Raw genomic sequence first — 27,807 nt, 5'->3', positions numbered from 1 at the left:
TAGAATGCATTGATTTATTGTACAAGTACAGGTTCATTTCCTAAAAGGTACAATTGTCTGAATCAGATGCATTGCAGTGTTATAATCTAATGTGCTAATATAATCTCTAATATAGTCTCTTCATAATCTTATGAATGATTACACTCAATCCTTTATCCTCCATCCATTTGTAGAATTGGTTCTCGTAAATCTATTCCACTGAAATAAACTGTAAAAATGTTATGAAAACACATGGCTCTGACTTAGGAAAAAAGTCTGATTTCATAACACCATCTAGTGGTTGCTTCTGGCAGTCTATGAAACGATGAAGGAAACCATGAACATCATTTGATAGTTTTTAATATTTCCAGTTTTTTTTACTAAGATCATTAAGCATGACAAATTATTCACTTTTAAAACAATCAGTCTGAATGGATTTCCTATACGATCACAAAAATGTGCTAAAACAAAAATTCGGTAGCTACATTGAAATAATAATCATACATCCTTCTATTGCAACGAAAATCCACAAAATAAATTGATAAAGCATATTCTAAAATATATGCATGGACCATGTGTGATAATACTACCATGTTAGCTTCATTAAAGTAAGACAAATTCCGATGGCACATAATTTTCCCACAAACAGTAATTACTGCTTCGTTCCATTTGAAACTGTATCAATCATGTATCAATCTGCAAAATACTGTAAAAGTCAACAGCAGTAATCGAGTATAAAAATACTTATTTCATTGTAGTGAAGAATGTACTTGTTCCGAATGCAACATCAGGGTTGTATTCAACAGGCACCAAACGAAAGAAAACTGACTGAAACAGATGGGGGGACTATCTGGACTTGTCCTATAAGAACCTCTTTTTTTCTTTCCATTGCAAGACGTTTTACCACAGTGTGCCCTAATGAATACGACCTTGTTCTTCAAGCTAGTTTGATTTTCATGTCATTTCTTGGTAATTAAGCCCCACATGGTAGAAAAGATCCTCAGGCATATATACACTAGTGGTTTGTATTAAGTGCAATAATTGAAAGGCCCCTTTTCTCAAATCACTAGTATCAGAATCACACATTGGTATAGCTTACTCATCAACTCGTTATTCACTAATCATATTCATTACCCCACAAGCACAAACTCTCTCACACCTAGACAAGAGACAGGCACACCATTGTTCATTGCAAACCACAACTGACCCGTCAATCACTACTAAAGACAACCGTCCACAGTACATTAGCGTCAAATGCTGTGACATGCATGATCAGAAATTATCCAGATTAAAAATGGGATTCAACATCTCAACAAATCGAGAGATTTTCAATGTACATGATCCAAAGAGCTTGATTAGATCACAAGGATCAGTCATTAAAACCCCTTCATCTTTAGGCCACCTCGCATGCTCACGACAGTTTTGCTTCCTCTCCATCTTATGTTTTCTCAGACCTTCGATTAAATCCATTAACTAGGCACAGGGTATATCAAACTCATAAACTAAAGTACTAGTTTAATACGTCCAGTAGAATGATTGATTCATTAGCAGCACATCAGTAGAGGTGGGGTAAGGAGGCTGGTCTCCAATGGTTCCCCTTTAAAAATGTTCCACCACCTGTGGTTGGTTAAACACAGAAGGGGCGGGTGGAATGAGCCCCTTCTGATTGGTGGACGGGCGGCGGCGGCCATGTTGTGGTCCCACTGTTGGATTGGTGTTGTTAGTGTGCTTCCCATCCCTGTAGTGGAGGGGTCAGGTGAGAAGGCTCAGAGGACATCTTACAGCTTGGCCTGCAGAGGTTTCAGGTACTTGTGGTAGGACTCGTGGACCTAGAATAGAAGGTAGGGGGGTCAATTTGAGTACTCTGCAGGTAGTCTCTTCCACCCACCGGCTACCCCTCTCTGTCGGTAGCAATAGCCTTGGGACTAGGTTACTCTGCAGGAGACTTACTACTACAGCAAATCATTCATTAGATTGCCATCATTGTGTAGTTTGCCTACATAAAGAACACAGAAATCATTTGGCTCTTGATCATAATCTGAAACATTTACAAGGATAAATGGTTCTCAAATGGCCTGTTCATGTTCTTAATAATATATATTTTTTTAAATAAGCATAAAATTAACAGTAAATTTATTTTCTTCATCTCAGTTTCTCTTTTTTAAGGCTCGCTCAATGAACTCTGACCTCTGTCTTGTTGAGAGGTGAGCGGCGGGCCCACTCGAACATGTGCTCATAGACGTTGCCGTCGTAGCGTCCCAGGACGGAGTTGAGCATTTCGTCGCAGTAGTCGAAGGCGTCCACCAGGGCCACGGCGTTGGGCCTCAGCTGGGCCAGAAGCTCCTTCAGACGCTGGGACACCTGGGAGAGCTGGGGCACACTCAGGAGACCAGTCTGGAGTGAGGAAGTAATTGTCAGGTCGTTATTGTTAAAGAGAATGTGTTCTCAATAAATAAGCAATAATAGGCTAAAATGTTCAAATGTCATGACAAACGAATTAGAGCCTTTATATGCTGCCAATGACTGGAACGAACTACAAAAATCTCTGAAACTGGAAACACCTATCTCCCTCACTAGCTTTAAGCACCAGCTGTCAGAGCAGCTCATAGATTACTGCACCTGTACATAACCCATCTACAATTTAGCCCAAACAACTACCTCTTTACCTACTGTATTTATTTATTAATTTATTTTGCTCCTTTGCACCCCATTATTTCTGTCTCTACTTTGCACTTTCTTCCACTGCAAACCAACCATTCCAGTGTTTTTTTCGTTTTTATTTTACTTGCTGTGTTGTACTCACTTCGCCTCCATGGCCTTTTATATTTTTATTTATTTATACATATATTTGTTTGCCTTCACCTCCCTTATCTCACCTCACTTGCTCACATTGTATATAGACTTATTTTTCTTCACTGTATTATTGACTATATGTTTGTTTTACTCCATGTGTAACTATGTGTTGTTGTATGTGTCGAACTGCTTTGCTTTATCTTGGCCAGGTCGCAATTGTAAATGAGAACGTGTTCTCAATTTGCCTACATGGTTAAATAAAGGTTAAATAAAAAAATAAAATAAAAAAATATGTAGGATCAAATCAAACAAATCGGAAAGTTAGAGTAAGAACATAACTGATTGCAGCATTACCACAAAAATGGAAGGGAGAGAGAAGATAGGGAACTTGTTTGCCTGCCATATATTAATTTGTTTCTAAATTGGCTGAAAGGAATTGGCATACATAGAAAAATATACCAGTTTCATTTGAGGACAAAAAAGTTGACAGCTGTGCCATACAGGTTGCAAAATAAATGGGAAGAGATTTTCGATGTACCGATTCCATGGCACATGGCTTATGAACTGGTATAAAAAAAAACAGTTTTTCAATTTAAATTATATAAAATTCTTGCCACCAACAGAATGCTATATATATGGGGTATGCAACAATCTCAGCTCTGTAGATTTTGCTGCAAAGAGACAGAATCAATAGATAATTTATTATGCCATTGCCCCTATGTAGCTTGTTTCTGGTCACAGGTTCAGGAAAGATTTAAAAAAAAATCAAGACATACACTTAAAATTAACCTTACAAATAGCAGTGTTGGGCGATTTGGAAAGCCTTAGTCAGTCAATAAATAATACTCATAGGAAAGGTTTTCATCTTTAACTCACAATCTGTGGATACTAAATGATTAGAAAGGTTAAAAAACGATGTAAAACATCACACAGCACAATTAAAAAATATATGGCACATAGAAACCAAACAAGGATGGTCTATGGTGTTGGATTCTGGGTCAACTTTGAACATGAGATATTAAAGACTTGATAGATCAGACGCATAGTATATAAAGGAGTGAGATCTGTAGAAAGACAAGAGTGGCTGTGGAATGTGCTGGGTGGACGGGAGAGTCACGGGAGTGCAATAGGTGAGACGAGAGGACATCTGTGGATTAGGCGAAGGAGGGGTTGAGGTCAGATCCCCTGAAGGGAGAACTAATGGTTATATTATCCTGTTACATCTTATGGTTCAACAGGAAGAGGGTAAGGATTGGAGAGAAGGAGGGGTGTCGAAAGTGGAGTATAAATACTTGTGATGGTGAGAAATGTTTTTTTTGTCTGAATACAGCTGTGTCGACCCTTTGGGAAGAATTAAACTTCGTTAAGCTTCTCTCGTGTCCGTGAGTTATTTACTCTGAAAAATTAGAACCTAACAATTGGGATGGGCTGAGAGTGGCTGAGTGGTGGGGTTAAAGAATTAACGTTTGGTAATGTATTACTGTTATGTGACTGCTTTATTTAAAAGTACCATGTATGTAAAAGGTGAATGCAAAAGCTGTTTAAAAAACAACAACATTTGTCCTAAAAATATATATATAAAGGACCAAATGTAATATATATATATATATATACACAAAAATAAAATAATCTTCCTTTAATAAGTGATACAAGTACGAGTGTAATACCATGTCTTACTTAAAACATCATACATGACGTTATAAAAATGAATATAGACTTTAGTACGGGACCCACTTTAGGTCACATTGAAATTCACATATTTTTTTCAAGTACTAGAGTATGTATGTAGTCCCTGTATTTTCCCCTGGGAGATAGTCTGTGATTGCCAGTTGCCATGGTGGTGGTTACCTGGAGGAAGTCTCCGCTGTGCTGTTGGATGCCCTGGAGGGCATAGAGCAGGGCCAGGGTGCTGAGGACAGAGTGAACCCCCGTGTCTCCTATCTCCCCCAGCTTAGCTGCAAACAGCTTCACCACCACATAGTGACAGTGGGCCTGGACATGGAACGGGAGGAGGAGAAGAGATGGATGAGAGTTAAATGAGGACCAGAGAGAGGAGGAGGAATGAGACAGGAAAATCTAATTGAAAGAAGGAAGCAGAGGGGAAGAGATAAGAGGGATGGGGTGGGGCTCCCTCCCGAAAAACAACACATTCCATATCCCAGGTTGTTAAGGTAACTTACATCAGAGGCTCTGACCAGGTCTATAGCGCTGTTGTTCCAGGCATCTTCCTGACTGACTCTCTTCTGTAGCTCCTGCTGAATACTCTTAGCTGCCAACTCAACCAGCCTAAAGACACACAGAGAGGTATTGACATGGGAAACCTTTAAACAAAAACTGATGCATGGCTGTCCATAGAGTACAAGTACATTAAGTTGTATGCTGGTTTGCTGGACTGGTGGACCATTTTAGCTCAACCCATTGCATTGCCTGGCACCAACTAACACATTGCTCTGATTAAAAGTCTCTGCCATATAATGAACAGCCCTTTGGGACTTAACGAAGATCAAATATCTAAATGGGATCTATTACCATTACATTTTGGTTCGTTTGTAGGCCCACTTACTTGGCAGCTCGCAGTTTGTAAGCCTCCACAAGGCTGGCCAGGTCATTGACGTTGACTACAGTGGGTCGGGAGGACACAGACTGGGGCTGCAGGCTACGCTCTGACTCGTTCAGGTAGGACACGATGCCACTCAGCTGGTGGCCTGCCGACGCCTGCCGGTAGCTCTTTATCAAGAACCTGGGGAGTGAGGGATGCAAACACGTGAGCAAGACGGTGGATGGGCACGAAGGTCACACACAGACAAGAACACACACAAAGTAGAGATGGGCGATATGGCCAAAATATCATATCACTATACGTTTCTCATTTTTGACGATAATTGACGATATTTTATGTTTTGGTATAATAAAAAGGGTGGCAACAAACACATTCTAAGTGGTTTTAAATGGGGCTTTCTCTCTTCTGATTGATTGTATAAAACAAATAATTTCAGCCTTTTCATCAATTTCCTTCACTCATTTGTTATAGTTTCCACACTGTAAAATATTTGTTTTTGTCTTTGTATGCCTCTATTGTGACAAAGTAACTTTTCGTTTATGAAAGTACTAATTCTCCTCTGACCATGTCTTTTCAATGATTTCCAATGGCAGTTCTTACTTTCGCCACAAAAGGCATTGTGCTGATTTCTATGGTGCTTTAGGAACCCCCACTGCCTCACTAGCCTATTTATAACCACAAAATGACATGTGCGCACCTGAAGCTCTTGCTAGGAAATGATCAGATCTCAACCGTTAGCAGTCTCTTACTGGCGGTAAGAACGGACGATTGCAATCATTTTTCAAGTTTCATCTCTCAGTTATTTACATTTAACAAACCAAGCATTGAAATACCAGTATGTAAGTTAAAGTAAAAATCCAAACCGGTCCATGCTTTAATACTGGTATATAGTAAAACGCTGTTTACCACCCAGTTCCAACTAAGGACACAAAAACTCATACAGACCCATTCATTCGGTCCTAGTCTCACTCACTCCCATTCACCCTTTCCACTGTACACTTCACACTTAGCAGTGCTTACACTGAACACACTCCCAAAAACATGTAGACAGTTAGATCAATGCTTTGTTGGTAATTACTACCTTTGATGTGCAGGGCGCAATATCACACAATAGCTTTTAATACTAGGCTTATGTGCCCTGACTTGCAAGTATTGAAATACATTGTAATGTGTGTTTGTGTTTGTGTGAGATGTATAATGTGACTAATTGATGTTTCTGATTCAGCGAGGAAAGAATGTGTCATTTCAGGGTGTGTGTCTGTCATATCTGTGTCTTATATTTGTGTTTGCGTCTGCATGTGTGCGTGCATGTGCAAGTGTGTGTGTGTGTGTGTGTGTGTACCTACCTAGCGGTCTGCAGCATCATGACGGTGTTCTCTCCCTCGTAGGTGCACGTGGGCACGAAGTTAACATAGATGTCTGGGAGGGCGCTGCAGCGGGAGTAGCCGTGCCCGCCGCACGCCATGCGACACACCTCAATGCCCGCGCTGGCCGTCCATGTGGTGAAGGCCTTCAGGCCCGCGGACAGGGCATGGAGCTGGGCACAGGTCAGACGATGGCACAGGGTTATGCAGTTAAATTGACACAGGATGGTAGAGGATGGGCACAGGGTACAGTTATATTGGCACAGAAAAGGAGCAAATTAAAAATGACGTCATTTGTTAATATGAATGAGGATCTTTTGTTTTAACCCCCCTAGAGTTGATTGACGCATCGGTGCGCCAATCTAAGTTACATAACAACAAAAAATCCCCATAAAAATCAATTCCATATGTCAGCTTAGCACTCCCCCCCAATGTCTTAGACTAAAGAATTAACACCGACGAAGCCCGTTGTCAAAACACCTCCATTAGACTTCTGCTGCTTAAAATGGATGAAACATTTCAAGACTATTTTCAGTGTTATCCCATTTTTCCTGGTCAGGTCATGTGGTTAGGAAAAAACTCAGGGCCATAGCCAGCCTTCTTTCATCATGTACTATATCAAGAGGAGGTATTTACTTAGCCTGGATACCAGTCTGTTTAGCTATCATTCCACTCCTTGTATAGCATGACACGACGTGGAATGCTAGCAAAACAGATTCTGGATTTCAGGCTAGTAATTACTGTAAGTACCTCTGGTAGTTCACTGAAGTCTCCCTGGCTGATGTCTCCAGTGATGCGGTGGTAGACGTCGTTCATGTACTGACCCACAAATTTGTAGGCATAGGCTGTAGCCAGCAGGGGGAACAGCTTGTACTGTTGGGTCTGGTAGTCCATGATCTGGGGCTCCGGCTCTCTGGAGGAACCACAAAATAAGAATATAGACTTAGACACAAGGTTAATGGTTCGCTATCTTTTATATGTTAGTCTTTGAAGAACATTGAGATACACATATTATATGAGTAAGGCTTCCTAATATCTACCGAAACTCTATGTAATATCTATCTACATCAGCTCTCACACAATTAGAAGAGTATAGATTTTGTTAAATGGTAAGGGTTCTAGTACTTTGCTTTCTATTCTTGTTTGTGTCTATGAGTGTGTTACTTGTGTATGGATGTGTGTAAGTATATGTGAGTATTTTTGTATTCCTTTGACTATTTATGTATGTTTCAGTAAATGTGTGCATCCAGGGTCATGTTCATTAGGCAGCAAACGGATGAAAACGCACCGAAACATAACACAGGAAAGTAGTATCTGTACAATAAGAATTTAGATTTCCATCTCAAAATATTTTTGCTACAGTGTGACCTACTGAACATGACCATGGTGTGTCCAGAGCTGCAACTGACCCTGGGCGTATCTCAGACTGGTGCCGTACGGAACTGTAGCGGATGGCGATAGTGCAGGACTTGGCGAGGGCGCGGCCCGCTTCCCCTACGATCATGGACCTGATGAACACCATGGTGCCGTAGGTCAGCTTGTCACTGGGAGGCTTCACGTACGTACCGTCTGCCTCCACCTGGTGGGGGAATACATACTGTCTGTGGCAGTGGAGGCTCCTCAGAGGAGGAAGGGGAGGAGCATCCTCCTTAGTAAATTTCAGAATCTTCATTTTTTTAAATGAAACTACAATAAATATCTTCACGTCACCAAATAATTGATTAAAACACACTTTTTTGCAATGTAGGTCAGTAGCCGCAACAGCACTATGTAGGGTAGCACCATGGTGTAACCAGAGGACAGATAGTTTCTGTCCTCCTCTGGGAACATTGACTTCAATACAAAGCCTAGGAGGCTCATGGTTCTCACCCCCTTCCATAGACTTACACAGTAATTATGTCAACTTCAGAGCTCTTGCAGCATGAACTGACGTTGTCCACCCAATCACAGGATCAAAGAATGAATCTGGTACTGAAAGCATAAGCTACAGCTAGCTAGCTAGCAGTGCATAAAATGTGGTGAGTAGTTGACTCAAAGAAAGAGAAAGAACAGTAGAACAGCTTTGAACAAATTAATTTCTTTAAGAGAGTGAGGGAGAGATAGAGAGCTAGCTATATGTCGTTGTATTTTCTTCACTTAGCTAGCGAATGCAGTTAGCTAGTTTAGCCTACTCAAACACCCGGCTCAAACAGAAACATACTCTATGTTAGCTAGCTGGCTAAGGCTATCCAACACTGGAACTCTTCAAAGTCAAGGTAAGCTTTTCGTTTTATTAATTTATTGCCACCGGGGCCCAATGGTGTAACTGCTAAACTGCTTTCTGATTGTACACTGTACTGCATGATTGTAGCGGGTTTACTAACACGTTAGTTCTAGCAGCTATGTAGACTAATATGCGAGAAGGAATACAATAAACAAAGTGATCATGCTTTTTGTATGTGACTGTATGAAAGTGAACTCTGTTCACGTGTGTTCAGTGGTGTATTCATTCCGCTGATTCCGTTGAAAAAAAAATCTTAAACTGAAGCAAACAGAACGGGGATAAAATACCTGAATTTGTCCAATATAAACCCATGTTTGCCACTGTTGGACTAATGATTACATCTTAGATCAGCTAGATGCAGGCAAGAGTGTGCAAGGCGATATTGAATGTCACTGTCACCTTGATTACAAACATGTATCTCTACCTGTGTGCACCTACGTTGTAATCTTTCATTCACAGGCTAGGTATAGGAAAAAGTTGAGTATCATGTAGTAGCCTAAACCTATCGATGTTACATTGAGCTGGTTGAATGGAATATAAATGACAGTCATCCAATATCCTGTAATAGAAATAAGGCTCATAAATCTCTCTTTTTTTCCCTTTTTTTTTTTTAAACGTCCTCCCTCATCTTAGACAACACCGACCACCACTGGTCTGTGGTATACAGTTCTAGGACAATCAGGTAGTAAGTATACGCTCTCTGTGAGGAATATGCATACAATATACTTCAAAATCAAAGCTTTGTGACAGCATTAGAATCAACCAACAGAAACAAAGAACATTGTCTCCTTGAAATGTGCTTAACTTCCCAGTCGCTCACCTTTGCATATTTCATCAGCATGTGTTCGCGAGGAATTCGTACGTTCTCCAATTTCAGGTAACCATTGTCAACCTCATCAAAGCCAAACTTGGGTCCTATGTCCCCTACCACCACACCTGAGAGAAAGAGAGTGAGTTCACTAGACAGTAGGCTACCACCACACCTGAGAGTGAAAGAGAGTTCACTAGACAGTAGGCTACCACCAAAGCTACATACAGAGACACAGACAGACATACTCACAAACACTCTCTTTTTGACGCACGCACAGCAGTATGTACAGTACCTGGCAGTGGTATGTGTGTGTTCATACTGCGGAGAGGTACGATGAAGGCATGCAGGCCGTGACACTTCCCCTGGGTGTGGAGCTGGGCCAGAACTATGGCGTGGTTAGACGTCTTACCCACTGGAGAGAGAGCGAGAAGAGAGCGAGACGGACAGGGAAAGCGAGAGAGTCCATTACACTCCAATGGATTCATAACATTAGCTATGTCAGTTCTCACTATTCAAATAACTTGATTGAAATCATTTGGTAGTTATTTAAGTGTCTGGTCCACACTACAATGAGAATCAGCAGTAAAATGGTCTGATCTTGTTCAGCAATGTTGTGGAATGTGTTTTCTTCAGAAGCTAAGTTCACATAATTTACTGGGGATTGGTTTGATTGTACTCAGACCCCTTGACTTTTTCCATATTTTTGTTACATTACAGTCATTCTAAAATGGATTTAAAAAATGATAATCCTCAGCAATCTACACACAATACCCCATAATGACAAAGCAAAAACAGAAATACCTTATTTATACAAGTATTCAGACCCTTTCCTATGAGGCTCGAAATTGAGCTCAGGTGCATCCTGTTTCCATTGATCATCCTTGAGATGTTTCTACAACTTGATTCAAATCCACCTGTGGTCAATTAAATTGATTTGACATGATTTGGAAAGGCACACACCTGTCTATATACGGTCCCACAGTTGACAGTGCATGTCAGAGAAAAAAACCAAGCCATGAGGTAAAAGGAATTGCCATAGAGCTCCGAGACAGGATTGTGTCGAGGCACAGATCTGGGGAAGGGTACCAAAATATTTCTGCAGCATTGAAGGTCCCTAAGAACACAGTGGCCTCCATCATTCTTAAATGGAAGAAGTTTGGAACCATCAAGACTCATCCAAGAGCTGGCCGCCCAGCCAAACTGAGCAATCAGGGGAGAAGGGCCTTGGACAGGGAGGTGACCAAGAACCTGATGGTCACTCTGACAGAGCTCCAGAGTTCCTCTGTGGAGATGGGAGAACCTTCCAGAAGGACAACCATCTCTGCAGAACTCTATCAAATCAGGCCTTTATGGTACAGTGGCCAGACGGAAGCCACTCCTCAGTAAAAGGCACATGATAGCCCGCTTAGAGTTTGCCAAAAGGCACCTAAAGACTCACAGACCATGAGAAACAAGATTCTCTGGTCTGATGAAACCAAGATTGAACACTTTGGCCTGAATGCCAAGCGTCAACTCTGGACGAAACCTGGCACCATCCCTACGGTGAAGCATGGTGGTGGCAGCATCATGCTGTGGGGATGTTTTTCAGCGGCAGGGACTGGGGGACTAGTCAGGATCAAGGGAAAGATGAACGTAGCAAAGTACAGAGAGATCATTGATGAAAACCTGCTCCAGAGCGCTCAGGACCTCAGACTGGGGCAAAGGTTCACCCTAAGCACACAGCCAAGACAACGCAGGAGTGTCTTCGGGACAAGTCTCTGAATGTCCTTGAGTGGCTCAGGCAGAGCCCGGACTTGAACCTGATCGAACATCTCTGGAGAAACCTGAAAATAGCTGTCCAGCAACGCTCCCCAGCCACCTGACACTCGATGCTGTAATTGCTGCCAAAGATTCTTCAACAAAGTACTGAGTAAAGGGTCTGAATACTTATGTAAATGTAATAATTTATTATGTAAATGTGATAATTTATTAAAAATAAAACTATCTAAAATTTCTAAACCTGTTTTTGCCTTGTCATTATGGGTATTGTGTGTAGATTGAAGGGAAAAAACCCTATTTAATCAATTTTATAATAAGGCTGTAACGTAACAAAATGTGGAAAAAGTGTATGTGTATGGGCCCTGAAGCTAAAGTGTGTCCGTGTACTCACGTCCCCCAGGCCACCACTTGATGGAGGTGATGGTCGGGCTGTTCAGGACAAACTCCTGGGTGGCCGGGTCATATGTTGCCGTGGTTTCAAGCCCCCTGAGGTGGGTGCCTAGGCAACGAGAAAGACACCAAGGCCCCCAAACAAACAACACGAAAAACGAGTTATCACTAAGTTATGGCAGGAGTACATTGATGTTTTCAAATATTATGCAGTGCAAAACTGACACAAGACTAGCCATCAATCTCAACTAATAACGCAACTTCAAACTTTTTTTTAACCACCAGTTCCCTCATGGGAAAAAAAGTTATTCTATTCTATATTGGAAAAACCTTTGTAGGTGTTTGACAAATCGAAACCAAAGAAAATCCAATCTATTTCTTACAATTTGCATAGGTGTATGGTTTAGGACTGTCAAAGTTAACCCGACATTTTTTTATGCTGTTAATTTTGCTTCTGTTTTAGTTCTCAGGTCAAAATATTTAAGCAAATGATCCCAGTTCTAGTAGCAGCTGCTTGTGACTAGTTCATGAAGAACATGGATCAGTAACCTAGGCTAGATCTAATAGCTGTATTATATTTTACATGAACTCAGACCTGGCTGAGCTGTTGTTAGTTTTCTGTGGAACTCATAACATTGTCAGACAGGTTTAAATGCTCTTTGTATCCATAGAGCCAGGTCTTTTTCCCCCCTATAGTCAACCCTCCAATTAGAAATTGGAATGAATTAAGCGTTAACAGTACTTGTGTGTACGTGGGCAACTGTTAAACTTCAAGGACATTGATAAGAGGCAGTAGGCCTACTTAAACATTGAGACCGTTAATAGCCAGCTGTATGTTCCAGTGACTTTTGTGTTATGGTGAAACATTTTGATACAGAATATTTTGTGTTTCTTTCCTTAACAATCAAAACATAGTACGCCTTTAACTAAACGCCACTAACGCAATTCACTATTTTAATTGTTTGACAGCCCTATTACGTTTATACAGTGAAGTTACGGGTGATGAAGGACATAGGTTGTCTGTCTTTAAACTCAATATACTTCCAAACACAGTAAGGGGGACAAAAGGGACAGAGGCGGTGGAGGGTACCTGTTTTGGAAAGGAAGTCACTGAGGAAGTCACTGCTTTACAAGTGGGCATGCACGTTCACCGTGGCTGGCAACAAGACTGTGTGAGAACCAGGGGCAGAGCACATTGCAAAGGGAAGCCATGCGTAGCTGTACGGCCAACAACACGCACTCTCCAAGCCAGCCAGTATTAATGGTTTTAAACAGAGTAAAGGCCAGAGTGAAATGTCCTTTAAATAAAATAAAAAAATAGCATTTAAAAAAGACCCAGTGCAGTCAAAAATATTATTCCTGTGTTTTATTTATAATTCCACACTATGAGGTTGGAATAATACTGTGAAATTGTGAAAATGATAATGCCCTTTTAGTGCAAGAGCTGTTTGAAAAGACCGCCTAAAATGTCAGCTTCTTTTGGCGGGATGGAGTTTTGGAATGCCTGGTGACATCATCAGGCAGTAAATTAGTACCAAACATCTCTGCTAATAACAGCTAGTTTTGAGTATCCCCTCCATACTCAGACCACTCCCAGACAGTCATAGCAAAATTCTTGTTTGATAAATTGCTCTTTGCTAAGAAGCCATTTTTGTTTCTTTTTGACCATTTTAAATTGAAAACAATCACACTAAGGTAATTAATTGTTACCCAGAAACAATTTGATATTGAGATAAAAACGGCATCATTGGACCTTTAACAACACAAAAGTTTTGTCGGTGGAGATGTTTTTACACAAAATTCCCTAACGAGTATGGGAGAGTTCTCTGGAGGCTCGACTCAAATGTTTAAGAGGGTGGGCATGCATCTCTTGTCCACTCCACAGAGCATGTGGGTGACGGGAGGTTGGTGACCAGGTACGGTTTGTTCGGCATTTTACCGTGGCCCATCTCCGTCTGTGCGTAGGTGCCGATGATCTCCAGGTTCCAGGCGGGTATGAAGAATGTCTCCATCTGCTCAGGACTGGCCTGGTTCAGCAGGGTGGGCAGGAACATTGCCAGGTGGAGGTCCAGCGGCTCTGACCGCCCACGGTGCACACAGCTGGGGCAGCGCCAAGGGGCAAGGAGGGGAGGGGGTAGGGGATAGGAGGGTAGTTTGGAGGGAGAATATGGTAAAGGAAGGATAGGATATTGTGGGGGCATGCAGTATAAGGTATAGCCAAGGGGGGGAAATAATTTTTAGGCATAGAATAATAGACCATATAATGGGACATGACAATGGAGAGATGGTTGGAAAAGATGGGAGATTAGAAGTGTTAGTAAATAACATTTTGGAGGCAGAGAGGATAGATGAATAGATGGAGGGATGGATGAAGGGATGGGGGGAGTGCAAGAATTCATATAAAAAATGTAAAACAACTGTGAGATAGTCATGCAAACTGTCTGCGGAGAACTGAATAATCTGCATTTAGACCTGGCTTGAATCAAGAAAAGGTTGATTAAGTTCATTCATTCAAAATAACTTTCTCATGCATGATTGTATTTGCCTGAAATGTTAAGTTCCAAAAGCAGTGTAACCTGTACTCTCTCATTTCACTGAAAAAACATTTTAATTCCAAATTAACTGTGAGGCAAACTCTGGGCTGTGTTCATTAGGCACCCAATGGAAGAAAAATGACACAGGAAGGGACTAACTGGACTTGGGCCATTTAGAAATGGCCAATTTAGTTTTACATTGTTAAAGTATTTTTTATTGCACGGCCAAATGAACACAACCCTGAGGCAGTAAAATGTCAAATGTGTGATAACCAATAAATCAACATTATACTCTATGTCTATGCTAATGCTACCAACTAGTGCAGTGCAACTAGCAGTTTCAAAGCAGACTCTTTAGTCCAGGGGTAGGCAACCCTGTTCCTGGAGGGCCACAGGTACTGCAGGAGTTTGTTCCAAGTATGCACCACACCTGACCAATTGCGCTAATTCAGTGACTGCCTAAATTCACACACCTGGTCTTCCAGGTTGGTTAAATCAAAAATGCCTGCGAAACTCCAGGATCACGGTTGCCTACCCCTGCTTTAGTTTAGTTTATAAGGGTGAAGCAGTTGTAAGGGCATTTAAGGTTAAGACAATAGGCAGTTTTCCATTGACCCAAGATTATTTGACAGAAGCAATGTGCGATATGCGTTACGGAAACGGCAGGTCGCATAGCGGTTAAGACTGTTGGGTCAATAACCGAAAGGTCACTGGTTCAAATCCCCGAGCAGACTAGGTGAAACAAATCTGCCCTTGAGCAAGGCACTTTTGCTCCAGGGTCGCTGTCAATAATGGCTGATCCCTGACCGTGACCCCACTCTCTGAGGGTGTCAGAGGGAGTGGGAAATCAAAAATAAACAAACTAATTTCCAATTCACACATACTTACACACTTTTACATGTGCGAAATAGGACAAATGTAAGCACCTACCTAATTATTATTAATAGATATAGGAGACATTTGCTACCGATCGGCAACATTTTTATAAGTTCGACAGGTGGACATTTCCTTTGTCGAACTTTCTTCATTGCGACAGATGATGATGGAACCAGTGTTTTTCTAATAAATGCTGATTGCCACAAATTTGAAGGTACACGGGCATGTGACGTTGTCACGTAACTATACAAATAATGTTTCTTTGCAGGAAAAGGATTATCCTGACTTTCAAGAGAGCCTGAATTACTTACACCTTGCTTTTCTGGTTGGCTGGCAAGTTTCACCATTCAATTATTTCCGATCTACAGGAGTGCAAGTTTCACCATGGCACGGACAGTGGCGATACGTTGGCACGTGAATTATTATAATATGGAAAATATTAGTACATTATTGCATTCTATCCATGCTGGCTTTCGCGGGCTACCTGCGACATGAAACAGATAGGTGAGAGGGCATACAGGGTGTTGCCAATTTATTAATGTACAATTTTCCCAGTTGGGTAATGGAAACACTGACCACTACATTTTTATTCAACACTTTAGGATTTTGCGAAAAACAATGTTGAGGTGCGAGGTCATTAAATCCAGCTGTTTTTATTGACAATTAAATCATTAAAATGGAAACGCACGACAGCAGGCAATTGTATCCATTTTCTATGCAAACTTTTTAAATGTTGGCACAAAAAAAAAATCACTTGAAAAGTTCACGGAAACCTAGCTAGTAAGTTGCTGAGAAGAAGTGAACCAGAATAGAACTACAAAAGAAGGCCTTCAGAATATTCTGAACAGCCAGTCCTGGACATTCCCTGGAGTAGTATTGTCATGGAAATGCCATGGTTACGTGATCGTGAATAATGTCCACTTCGCAGCGTCATAGAAGTGAAACATTGGCAACAAGAGACATCTGGCATGGCAGATTTCTCTGCTTTCTGATTAACAATGGGATATTCAGGGATCTGAAACTCAACCCACACTACATGTTCTTTGGCAGGACACAGTGCGTCTTCCCTATGAGTTGAGACTTCAACAGACAAGAACAATTGTTAGGCCTATATTCATTCATCCAAGCCATTCATTCACAAACAGCCAAACAATTAGGCCTACATCCATCCACTCGAATGCACAATTCAGAATGTTAGTTCATTTGCTTAAAAAAGGTCCAAATTCTACAGTGTTAGGGTTAATCATTGTAATGAGTAGACTAGATTCAGAGCAAATGGGGAGTAGGGGAAAAATCAAGACTTAATAGCAATCAGAGTTAAATGACATAAGCTTGGAAACAACTCATTAGGCTAATAGGCCACTACTAGCAGAAGGAGAGGAAATAAAAGGGGTTTGAGGAATGGAATGAAACTAAAAACTAGATGGGAGACATTTGGGTTCTTCGGGAAAAGATTTTTAAATATTATTTAAGCGCAAAGTTTTGGGATTTTTTTGTCCTTCAATTGTTTCTTTTGTCACCTTTTCCAAGGTATTGGGCAGGTTATGAGGACTCTAAAAACAGACTGGCAATCATGACATTTTGAATTCAGCATATTAGTTTTGGCTATTCAGTTTAGCTAAGAACTATTGAGTTATGCCTACTGTTTGGGCACATTTTGTCTACACAAACAACTACAGTGATCTGTCAAACACCTACAAATAATCACTTTCAATCTAAATGTCCACCCCATGATTTGAAAACAATATTAAAAGAAAATCCTACGTCAAAGATCGACAACTGTCCATCCCTAAGCATCCCCGTGAGCCTTTCCATAATTCAAACATAACTAGCTAGCTAAATATAAAACAATTGCACAAGCACTTTGTTGTATAAATTGTGCTATTACGTTATCATTATTATAAATTCTCTGTAAGGAACTGACCGTGCCCCAACTCTGTCTGGGCGTAGGTGCCCAGGGCCTTGAAGGACTCAGCCAGGGGGACCCACTTCTTGAACTGCTCCTTGTTACACTGGGTGTACAGGGTGGGGAGGAACATGACGAAGTGGAGCCCCAGAGCCTCCTGATGGTTGCCCCGAAACACGCTGAGGGAGGGGGACAGACACACAGGTTGACGGATGGACAGACTGGACCACTCAGCAGGTTTGTGGTGATTTTACTCGTTTTAAAAAAGGGGAGGTTCTACCTAAACTTGTCCAATAAGAAGGTGCATTTTAGTTTTCCATTTCAAAGTGTTTCGTGCCTACTTAAAATGACCCAGGTTTAGGGTTGACACTAGTGTCAACATGACCTTACTGTAAAAGCAGGATTCTGCAAGATTCTGGTAATTAATCATGGAAGTCTATAGGTATGCTAGCATAAGCTACTGTACCTATAGACTTCTAGTTTTGCGCTAACGGTAGTTAGCATTCGCTCGCAAAACTACCTCTAATGTCATTCATACTGCACGCAGAGACATAAAAATAGTACCCACGAGTTTCTGACTCTGGGTAAGTAGAAAACTGCTTAATTGACAGAAACTTGCAGTATCCCTTTAAAGACATGCTCTGGGTCTTAAACGACCACTAAGTATTTTTTTAAACTCCCATTATGGACTAGATGTGTCAATGTGTAGTTCATACATGCATAATCTATGAGCAGAATTACTGTCTTACCTCAATTAGCCACAAAATCCCTAGTTTGAAAGCAACTGTCTGCAAGAAGCTGTGCAGTGCCATTTTACCCCACATGGGCCAGCCCCCTAGCAATTAGAGTTCTAGCCAATGAGCATCAGTTCCTCACCATTTGAGTGATAGCTAGCACGACGCATGCGCACACACAGTAGAGTGACAGAGTGCAATTATGTGGTGCACATATGTGACATAGTACACTATTTTTGGAGGCTTACTTTTGGCTCGTGAGCGCTACTTTCAGAAGTACTGGCTAAAAAGTATACAAAAGTACCCGAGAATCTAACACTTTAGAAAAAATATTGACATTGGACAAACCCAATCCCTTTAGTTTCACTATAAAATGTGCTCTGATTTGCCTCGTCATTGTCATATTGAGAAATAGATGTTTTAAAAGAGACTTACAAAGAGAAAATATAGGCTCCTGGCTGAGGCCTTAAATATGTAACTAACATCTGACTTTTATACTTGACTTGGGATAAGGCAAATATGCAGTTTGAACAAGTGAAAGGGTAAGACATAGCGTAGCCTGTGACCTAGTTTTAATCTTGATGTGACCTTTGTTCTGCCTAGAGAGATGGTGCTGGCCTGCAGCACATACTCCATGACTCTCACATACTAGGGATTGGGTTTTGAAATAATTTCACTATTCGAATAATATGATGAATTTTTTGGATATCCGGATTTTCGATAAACATGTTTGTTTTTTTACATTTTTTTTTAAGCTGAGCACTGCTACGTGAGGGAGAGAGTCAGGCTCTCTACTGATGCAGTTGTGGAGGGGCCTTGTGTGTGATCAGAATGGAGGGAGCAGATGGAGGAAGATGGCAAATAAAAATATTGCCTAGTCAGACCATTATTCTGGTGATAGTCTTTACAATACAATAAAAGTCTACTACTTCTCATTTTGCTAACTTTTAATGCCATCATTGTACTACATCTTACATTGCATTAGTGAGCTCTCTCTCCACTTGCTACAGATCGAGTCTCTTTGACGCTTTGATTGGCCAACATAAAACAAGTTACATGAAGGCTACCGGAGGTCACACGTCATTAAAACTATATTGAAAAGTTTGTTTTATTAAATGAATAATTTGAAATGTCATGGTATATCCTTGTATGTAACAATGTCACATTCTAATTTCATATATATATATATTTTTTACTTTTCAGTGTTAAAACTTCCAGACGGGTTGACGCCAAGTGGTAAGAGTAGGCAACACCTCCGCCACGCTGACCCTCAACACAGGGCCCTCCCAGGGGTGTGTGCTTACCCCTGTGTGGCCACGCACGACTCAAACTCCATCATCAAGTTTACTGACGACACGACTGTGGTCGAGGAGTTCAGAGACCTGGCGGTGTGGTGCCAGGGCAACAACCTCTCCCTGTCAGCAAGACCAATGAGCTGATCTTGGACTTCAGAAAACCGGCACAGGTGCACACCCCCATCCACATTGATGGGCCGTAGTGGAGCTTGTCAAGAGCGTCAAGTTTCTCTGTATCCTATTCACTGAGGAGTTAACATGGTCCCCTAACACCAGAACAGTCGTGAGGAAGGCACGGCAACGCTTCTTGGCCCCTCAGATCTTCAGCAACTTTTACAGATGCACTATTGAGAGCATCCTGACTGGTTGTATAGCCGTCTGGTATGGCAACTGCAACGCTCGTGACCGGAAGGCCCTGCAGAGGGTGGTGCGGCTGGCCCAGCGCAAACCTGGGGGTGAGCTCCCAGCCATCCACGATGTACATGCCAGGCGGTGTCTGAGAAAGGCCCAAAACAAATGTCTCCAGCCACCCGAGATATGGACTGTTCTCCATGCTCCCGTCCAATAGGCTGGACCAGTGCATCAAGGCTCAGACAAACAAACTCCTAAACAACTTCTATCCCCTGGCCAAAACTGTTAAATGACGAACAACTACTGCTCTCCCTCTCCTACAGAATATCCACACTGACTATGACCATCCACAAACTCTAACCACTCAGACAACTTACGCTGCTGCAAAAATGATTATTGATCAGATTACTCCATTAAACTGCTGTCCATTGATTATGTATTTCCATTACCATTAATCTATACTGAACTAAAATATAAAGTGTTGGTCCCATGTGTCATGAGCTGAAATAAAATATCCCAAAAATGTTCCATACGCACAAAAAGCTTATTTCTCAAATTCTGCATAAATTTGTTTGTATCCCTGTTAGTGAGCATTTCTCCTTCGTCAAGATAATCCATCCACCTGACAGGTGTGGCATATCAAGAAGCTGATTAAACAGCATTATCATTACACAGGTGCAAGGATTAATTGGGGACAATAAAAAGCCATTCTAAAATTTGAAGTATTGTCACACAATGCCACAGATGGTTTGATGGAGTGTGCAATTGGCAAGCTGACTGCAGGAATGTCCACCAGAGCTGTTGCCAGAGAATTGAAGGACCCTGAAACTGACCCTGTATATAGCTACTGACTAGAGGTCGACCGATTATGATTTTTCAACGCCGATACCGATTATTGGAGGACCAAAAAAATCCGATACCAGTTAAATCGGCCGTTAAAAAAAAAAATTGTAATAATGACAATTACAACAATAATGAATGAACATTATTTTAACTTAATATAATACATCAATCAACTCAATTTAGCCTCAAATAAATAATGAAACATGTTCAATTTGGTTTAAATAATGCAAAAACAAAATGTTGGAGAAGAAAGTAAAAGTGCAATATGTGCCATGTAAAAAAGCTAACGTTTAAGTTCCTTGCTCAGAACATGAGAACATATGAAAGCTGGTGGTTCCTTTTAATATGAGTCTTCAATATTCCCAGGTAAGAAGTTTTAGGTTGTAGACTATTTCTCTCTATACGATTTGTATTTCATATATCTTTGACTATTGGATGTTCTTATAGGCACTTTAGTATTGCCAGTGTAACAGTATAGCTTCCGTCCCTCTCCTCGCTCCTACCTGGGCTCGAACCAGGAACACATCGACAACAGCCACCCTCGAAGCAGCGTTACCCATGCAGAGCAAGGGGAACAACTACTCCAAGTCTCAGAGCGAGTCACGTTTGAAACGCTATTAGCGCGCTCCCCACTAACTAGCTAGCCATTTCACATCGGTTACACCAGCCTAATCTCGGGAGTTGATAGGCTTGAAGTCATAAACAGCAGAGCTGCTGGCAAAACGCACGAAAGTGCTGGTTGAATGAATGCTTACGAGCGCGCTGGTGCCTACCATCGCTCAGCCAGACTGCTCTATCAAATCATAGACTTAATTATAACATAATAACATACAGAAATACGAGCCTTAGGTCATTAATATGGTAAAATCCCAAAACTATCATCTCGAAAACAAAACGTTTATTCTTTCAGTGAAATACGGAACCATTACGTATTTTATCTAACGGGTGGCATCCATAAGTCTAAATATTCCTGTTACATTGCACAACCTTCAATGTTATGTCATAATTACGTAAAATTATGGCAAATTAGTTCGCAACGAGCCAGGCGGCCCAAACTGTTGCATATACCCTGACTCTGCGTGCAATGAACGCAAGAGAAGTGACACAATTTCACCTGGTTAATATTGCCTGCTAACCTGGATTTATTTAGCTAAATATGCAGGTTTAAAAATATATACTTCTGTGTATTGATTTTAAGAAAGGCATTGATGTTTATGGTTAGGTACAGTCATTCAACGATTGTGCTTTATTCGCAAATGCGCTTTTGTTAAATCATACCCAGTTTGGCGAAGTTGGCTGTCTTTGTTAGGAAGAAATAGTCTTCACACAGTACGCAACGAGCCAGGTGGCCCAAACTGCTGCATATACCCTGACTCGGTTGCAAGAGAAGTGACACAATTTTCCTAGTTAAAAGAAATTCATGTTAGCAGGCAATATTAACTAAATATGCAGGTTTAAAAATATATACTTGTGTATTGATTTTAAGAAAGGCATTGATGTTTATGGTAGGTACACATTGGAGCAACGACAGTCCTTTTTCGCGAATGCGCACCATATCGATTATATGCAACGCCGGACACGCTAGATAAACTAGTAATATCATCAACCATGTGCAGTTAACTAGTGATTATGATTGATTGATTGTTTTTTATAAGATAAGTTTAATGCTAGCTAGCAACTTACCTTGGCTTCTTACTGCATTCGCGTTACAGGCAGGCTCCTCGTGGAGTGCAATGTAAGGCAGGTGGTTAGAGCGTTGGACTAGTTAACTGTAAGGTTGCAAGATTGAATCCCAGAGCTGACAAGGTAAAAATCTGTCGTTCTGCCCCTGAACAAGGCAGTTAACCCACCGTTCCTAGGCCATCATTGAAAATAAGAATGTGTTCTTAACTGACTTGCCTAGTTAAATAAATCTGTAAAAAAAAAAATTAATAATAATAATTAAAAAGAAAAATCGGCCAAATCGGTGTCCAAAAATACCGATTTCCGATTGTTATGAAAACTTGAAATCGGCCCTAATTAAAATCGTCCATTCCGATTAATCGGTCGACCTCTACTACTGACTCTGGAACTGACCCTGTATATAGCTGCTGACCCTAGAACTAACCCTGTATATAGCATTTCTCTACCATAAGCTGCCTCCAACGTCGTTTTAGAGAATTTGGCAGTATGTCCAACCAGCCTCACAACCGCAGACCACGGGTATAGCGTCGTGTGGACGAGGGGTTTGCCGTTGTCAACGTTGTGAACAAAGTGACCCATGGTGGGGTTATGGTATGGTCAGACATAAGCTACGGACAACGAACACAATTGCATTTTATCAACGGCAATTTTAACTTCTTATGGCTGCAGGGGCAGTATTGAGTAGCTTGGATGAAAGGTGCACAGAGGTGCCCATAGTAAACTGCCTGCTGCCTGTATAACAGAACTCATATGGCAGGCAAAAACCTGAGAAGTTCCACTTCCTGTTTGGATTTTTTCTGAGGTGGCAGATTTTCAACCAAGCTCTCATTGAAATTACAGCGAGATATTGATGAGTTTTCACTTCCTACGGCTTCCACTAGATGTCAACAGTCAATAGAACTTTGTCTGATGACTAATGTGAAGGGGGGCCGAAGGAGACAGGAATTAGTCACCACTGCCACGAGCTGACCATGCTTTGACCACGCACGTTCATGTGATAGGCAGCTCCGTTCCATCGCTCATCTGAAGTCAATGTAATTCTCCGGTTGGAACGTTATTCAAGATTTATGTTAACAACATTCTAAAGATTGATTCAGTACATCGTTTGACATGTTTCTACTGACTGTTATGGAACTTTTGGACATTTCGTCACGTTATAGTGGACGCGCTTTGTGACTTTGGAATTGTTTACCAAACGCGCTAACCAAAGTAGCTAATTGGACATAAATAACGGACATTATCGAACTAATCAAGCATTTATTGTGGACCTGGGATTCCTAGGACTGCATTCTGATGAAGTTCATCAAAGGTAAGGAAACATTTATCATGTATTTTCTGGTTTCTGTTGACTCCAACGTGGCGGCTAATTTGGCTATTGTTCTGAGCGCAGTCTCAGATTATTGCATGGTTTGCTTTTTCCATAAAGTTTTTTTGAAATTTGACACAGCGGTTGCATTAAGGAGAGGTATATCTATAATTCCATGTGTATAACTTGTATTATCATCTACATTTATGATGAGTATTTCTGTTGTGGCTATGCAAAATCACTTGATGTTTTTGGAACTAGTAAATGTAACGCGCCAATGTAAACTCAGATTTTTTTTATATAAATATGAACTTTATCAAACAAAACATGCATGTATTGTGTAACATGAAGTCCTATGAGTGTCATCTGATGAAGATCATCAAAGGTTAGTGATTAATTTTATCTCTATTTCTGCTTTTTCTGGCTGCTATCTTTCGCTGGAAAAATGGCTGTGCTTATTGTGGTTTGGTGGTGACCTAACATAATCGTTTGTAGTGCTTTTGCTGAAAAGCATATTTGAAATCGGACACTTTGGTGGGATTAACAACAAGATTACCTTTAAAATGATATAAGACACATGTATGTTTGAGGAATTTTAATTATGAGATTTCTGTTGTTTGAATTTGGCGCCCTGCACTTTCACTGGCTGTTGTCATATCGATCCCGTTAGCGGGATGCAGCCATAAGAAGTTTAATGCACAGAGATACCGTGGCGAAATCCTGAGGCCCATTGTCGTGCCATTCAGCCGCCGTCATCACCTCATGTTTCAGCATGATTATCCAAGGCCCCATGTCGCAAAGATCTGTACACTATTCATACTCACCAGACATGTCACCCATTGAGCATGTTTGGGATGCTCTGGATCTGTGTGTGCGACCATATGTTCTCGTTCCTGACAATATCCAGCGACTTCGCACAGCCATTGAAGAGGAGTAGGACAACATTCCACAGGCCACAATAAACAGCCTGATAAACTCTATGCGAAGGAGATGTGTCACGCTGCATGAGACAAATGGTGGTCACACCAGATACTGACTGGCTTTTTGATCCACGCCCCTACCTTTTTTTAAAGGTATCTGTATTCCCAGTCATGTGAAATCCATAGATTAGGGGCTAATTATTTTATTTCAATTGACTGATTTCTTTTTATGAACTGAAACCTATTAAAATCTTTGAAATTGTTGCGTTTTGCGTTTATATTTTAGTTCAGTATAGTTTCAGGTTAAAACGTTTATTCGCCACGTGCGAATAACAGGATAAAACGGGTGTAATGAACGGGTACAATGAAATTCTTTGAGAGCTCTTTCCCAACAATGCAGTGATAATACATATAATAGGGAAAAAAATGTAAGTATGAATAAAAACCACACAAGAACTACAATGACAGTTAAAGAAGTTGCTGGATATTGTCAGGAACTGTAATATGCTGTCGTACACGTCGACCCAGAGCATCCCAAACATGCTCAATGGGTGACATGTCTGGTGAGTATGCAGGCCATGGAAGAACTGGGACATTTTCAGCTTCCAGGAATTGTGTACAGATCCGTGTGACATGGAGCCATGCATTATCATGCTGAAACATGAGGTGATGTCAGGGGATGAACGGCACGACAATGGCCCCCAGGAACTCGTCACGGTATCTCTGTGCATTCAATGTGCCATCAATAAAATGCAATTGTGTTTGTTGTCTGTAGATAATGCCTGCACAAACCATACCCCCACCATGGGTCACACTTTTCACAACGTTCACGTCGCCCACACAACGCCATACACGTGGTCTGCGGTTGTGAGGCCGGATGGACTTACTGCCAAATTCTCTAAAATGATATTGGATGCAGCTTATGGTAGAGAAATTAACATTAAACTGTCTGGCAACAGCATGCCAATTGCACGCTCCCTGTCACATTGTGTTGTGTGACAAAACGGTACATTTTAGAGTGGTCTTTTATTGTCCCCAGTACAAGGTGCACCTGTGTAATGATCCTGCTGTTTAATCAGTTTCTGGAATATGCAACACCTGTCAGGTGGATGGATTATCTTGGCAAAGGAGAAATGTTCACTAACAGGGATGTAAACAAATTTGTTCACAAAATTTGAGAGAAATAAGCTTTGTGAGTATGAACATTTTCTGGGAACTTTTATTTCACCTCATGAATCATGGGACCAATACTTTACATGTTGCATTTATTTCTTGTCTATTACTGCCCTGTTGGGTAGAGCTCTGAAGTTAAGAATTTCACTGTACTTGTGCATGTGACAAAACTTGAAAATAGGTGTATAATTACCCCCCCTCCCTCGATAAAAGTGATACTCACAAGTATTCTAATACTAACGTTCAGCTATTCGAACAAGCGTGCACATCCCTAACACACACACACAAACCTTTATAGCCACATGGCAGAGTGCCAGGTTCTTGCCCCATAGGCAATTATGTAACAGTGCATAAAACTACAGTACCGTAACATTCCTATGCTTCACCATATATATATATTACAGACTTTGATCAGGAAGATACCAACAAACTCCTCATAAGATGACAATGCAATTACTCTTGAGGCTAATAGCAGGCAATACATTAGCATGGGGTGTGGAGAAGACTTTAGCATATAGGTGAAAGGCTTAGAGACTGTTTGTGTAATTCCAGCAAATGCTGTGTTTTGCTTCAGTGTGTCCAAAGCAGCATCAATACAGCCATCTGCGCTTCAAACCTCAAAACAAGCATGAGAGAAACCTCATCGATGTTTGTCATGCTGTGTTTACCATTAGAACTTCCTGTGAAATGTTAAGAAAGAAAAAAAACATCCATGAAATGTGTTAAGGAGTGATGACTGGAGGATACCGGGAAGTATGATATTTGCTTTGATCATCCCAAACCCTTACAGAATTCATACAGTCCATTGAAACCAAATCCTGCTTGTAAACAACAAAACTAGCCCAAATGATCTTAATTTCCTCACCTTTCATTACTTTCACCTGCATCGGTCATTACACCTAACAGGTTAGCTGACAGGAAGACATCTATGGACAAAAGCCTATATCTATTTTCACATTTCTAGTTGTGATGTGCAGGTCCATAGCATTTACACTGACGTCATTTAACAGACGCTCTTATCCAGAGCGACTTACATGAGCAATTATGGTTAAGTGTCTTCCTCAAGGGCATATCGCCATATTTTGGGATTCAAACCAGCGACCTTTCGGTTACTGGCCCAACGCTCTTAACCGCTAGGCTACTTGCCGCTCATAGCAGGTAGCTGGCCTGGGTCTGTGTCCCAGCCTTACCTCTTGTAGCAGTAGATTTCCTCAGGATCTGAGATGCCATACTCTCTGAGCTTCAGGATCATCTGGGCACTCTTCTTCACCGCGGCATCGTATCGCTCGCTCCTGGACAGGAAGTTGAGGTCCTCACTTTGGAAGTCGGGGTCATTGATCACCAGTGACTCTGTGGAGGATATAGAAGATTGGGGGGTTAAGTCATCAGGGTAAACATAGCCTCTGAAACCCAGGCTTCTCACATAAGACGATTTTGGAAGGGTGGCCATGCGAGACTAGGTTGAACATTATGTGCAAATTGTGTAGTTTTACCATTGGATAAATACATGTGTCTAATATCATTAGCTACATTTCTATCTGCAACATAATACACCCCATATCATGTCTTATTTGTTTTGATTATGTTGCCATAATGAGTCCTGCATGGGGTCAACCATCACTATACAAACAGCCAGTCGGTCAAACAACGACTGTTGCTATATGAAGGGCTCAAGTGACCCTAACCTAACGTTCTAGCTAGCAAGGTTGCTGCTAGCTGGCTATGTTATCTGGCAATACACGAATCAGAGCCTTGTTTACACAAACAGTATGCATTTCGTAAACAGTATGCACAAGTTACAATGAATGCAAAAATTGGCCATCTTGTCATTGGTTCACAACTATAAACAGCTGACTGGTTATAACGACTGTTACAACAACAGATAGATAACTAACTGGCTAACCTGGCCTAGGCAGCCGATAGTGGCCGTGCAGATCTAGCGACCACTATCGGTTGCCTAGGCTATGTATAACCAACCTTCTCTAATGTAGGATAGCTAGCCAGTTGTCAACTTGTTTTGTTAGCTAGCTAGCTGCTAGTTCAATGTTTTGTTTACACTTGTTTCATGATGTTTTACCTCGCGAGAAAATATATACTAAACACACGAGACACAAAACAAGACATTCCAACCTTACCAATTTCTCTTCTTCTTTTGGTCTTCTCGATGCCTCCGTCCAGAATATGTGTGAGTTTCTCCACGTTAAATGTAGCATTCTCACGCTCTCTAGTTATGTCAGGATTCATGGCGAAATAAATAATATTTTCCCT

The 27,807-nt window shown here is 41.2% G+C and overlaps 1 protein-coding gene across 2 annotated transcripts; it reads right to left on the bottom strand.

The window, feature by feature from the left end:
* Positions 1-322: 322 nt before the first annotated feature.
* acox1 (acyl-CoA oxidase 1, palmitoyl) lies at positions 323-27,807 on the bottom strand. 2 transcript variants are annotated; one of them, XM_071388902.1, is made up of 14 exons: positions 27,675-27,807; positions 26,730-26,889; positions 17,253-17,413; positions 11,920-12,027; positions 10,063-10,182; positions 9,780-9,895; positions 8,106-8,275; positions 7,447-7,609; positions 6,679-6,869; positions 5,336-5,512; positions 4,953-5,058; positions 4,621-4,764; positions 2,167-2,373; positions 323-1,808 (listed from the first exon to the last, which is right to left on the bottom strand). In XM_071388902.1, exons 1-14 carry the CDS (start codon positions 27,781-27,783, stop codon positions 1,758-1,760), a joined length of 1,983 nt encoding a protein of 660 aa, XP_071245003.1. In that variant the 5' UTR covers positions 27,784-27,807; the 3' UTR covers positions 323-1,757. The 2 variants fall into 2 exon arrangements, with proteins under 2 accessions (XP_071245003.1, XP_071245004.1); XM_071388903.1 differs by lacking the exon at positions 17,253-17,413 and adding an exon at positions 13,858-14,018.

The sequence above is a fragment of the Salvelinus alpinus genome, chromosome 2 (assembly GCF_045679555.1).
Source record: "Salvelinus alpinus chromosome 2, SLU_Salpinus.1, whole genome shotgun sequence".
Taxonomy (NCBI): domain Eukaryota; kingdom Metazoa; phylum Chordata; class Actinopteri; order Salmoniformes; family Salmonidae; genus Salvelinus; species Salvelinus alpinus.
Note: the sequence above shows the minus strand (reverse complement) of the source record. Positions and strands in the feature narration are given on the sequence as shown.

Bases quoted from the DNA above. Each gene is read 5' to 3' on its own strand.
- acox1 (XM_071388902.1), bottom strand. From the start codon at position 27,783: ATGAATCCTGACATAACTAGAGAGCGTGAGAATGCTACATTTAACGTG. The intron at 10,183-11,919 runs GTGAGTACACGG...CTCTCTCTCCAG, and splicing joins CAAGTGGTGGCCTGGGGGAC to TGGGTAAGACGTCTAACCAC. The intron at 6,870-7,446 runs GTACTTACAGTA...ACCTGTGCCCAG, and splicing joins ACTTCAGTGAACTACCAGAG to CTCCATGCCCTGTCCGCGGG.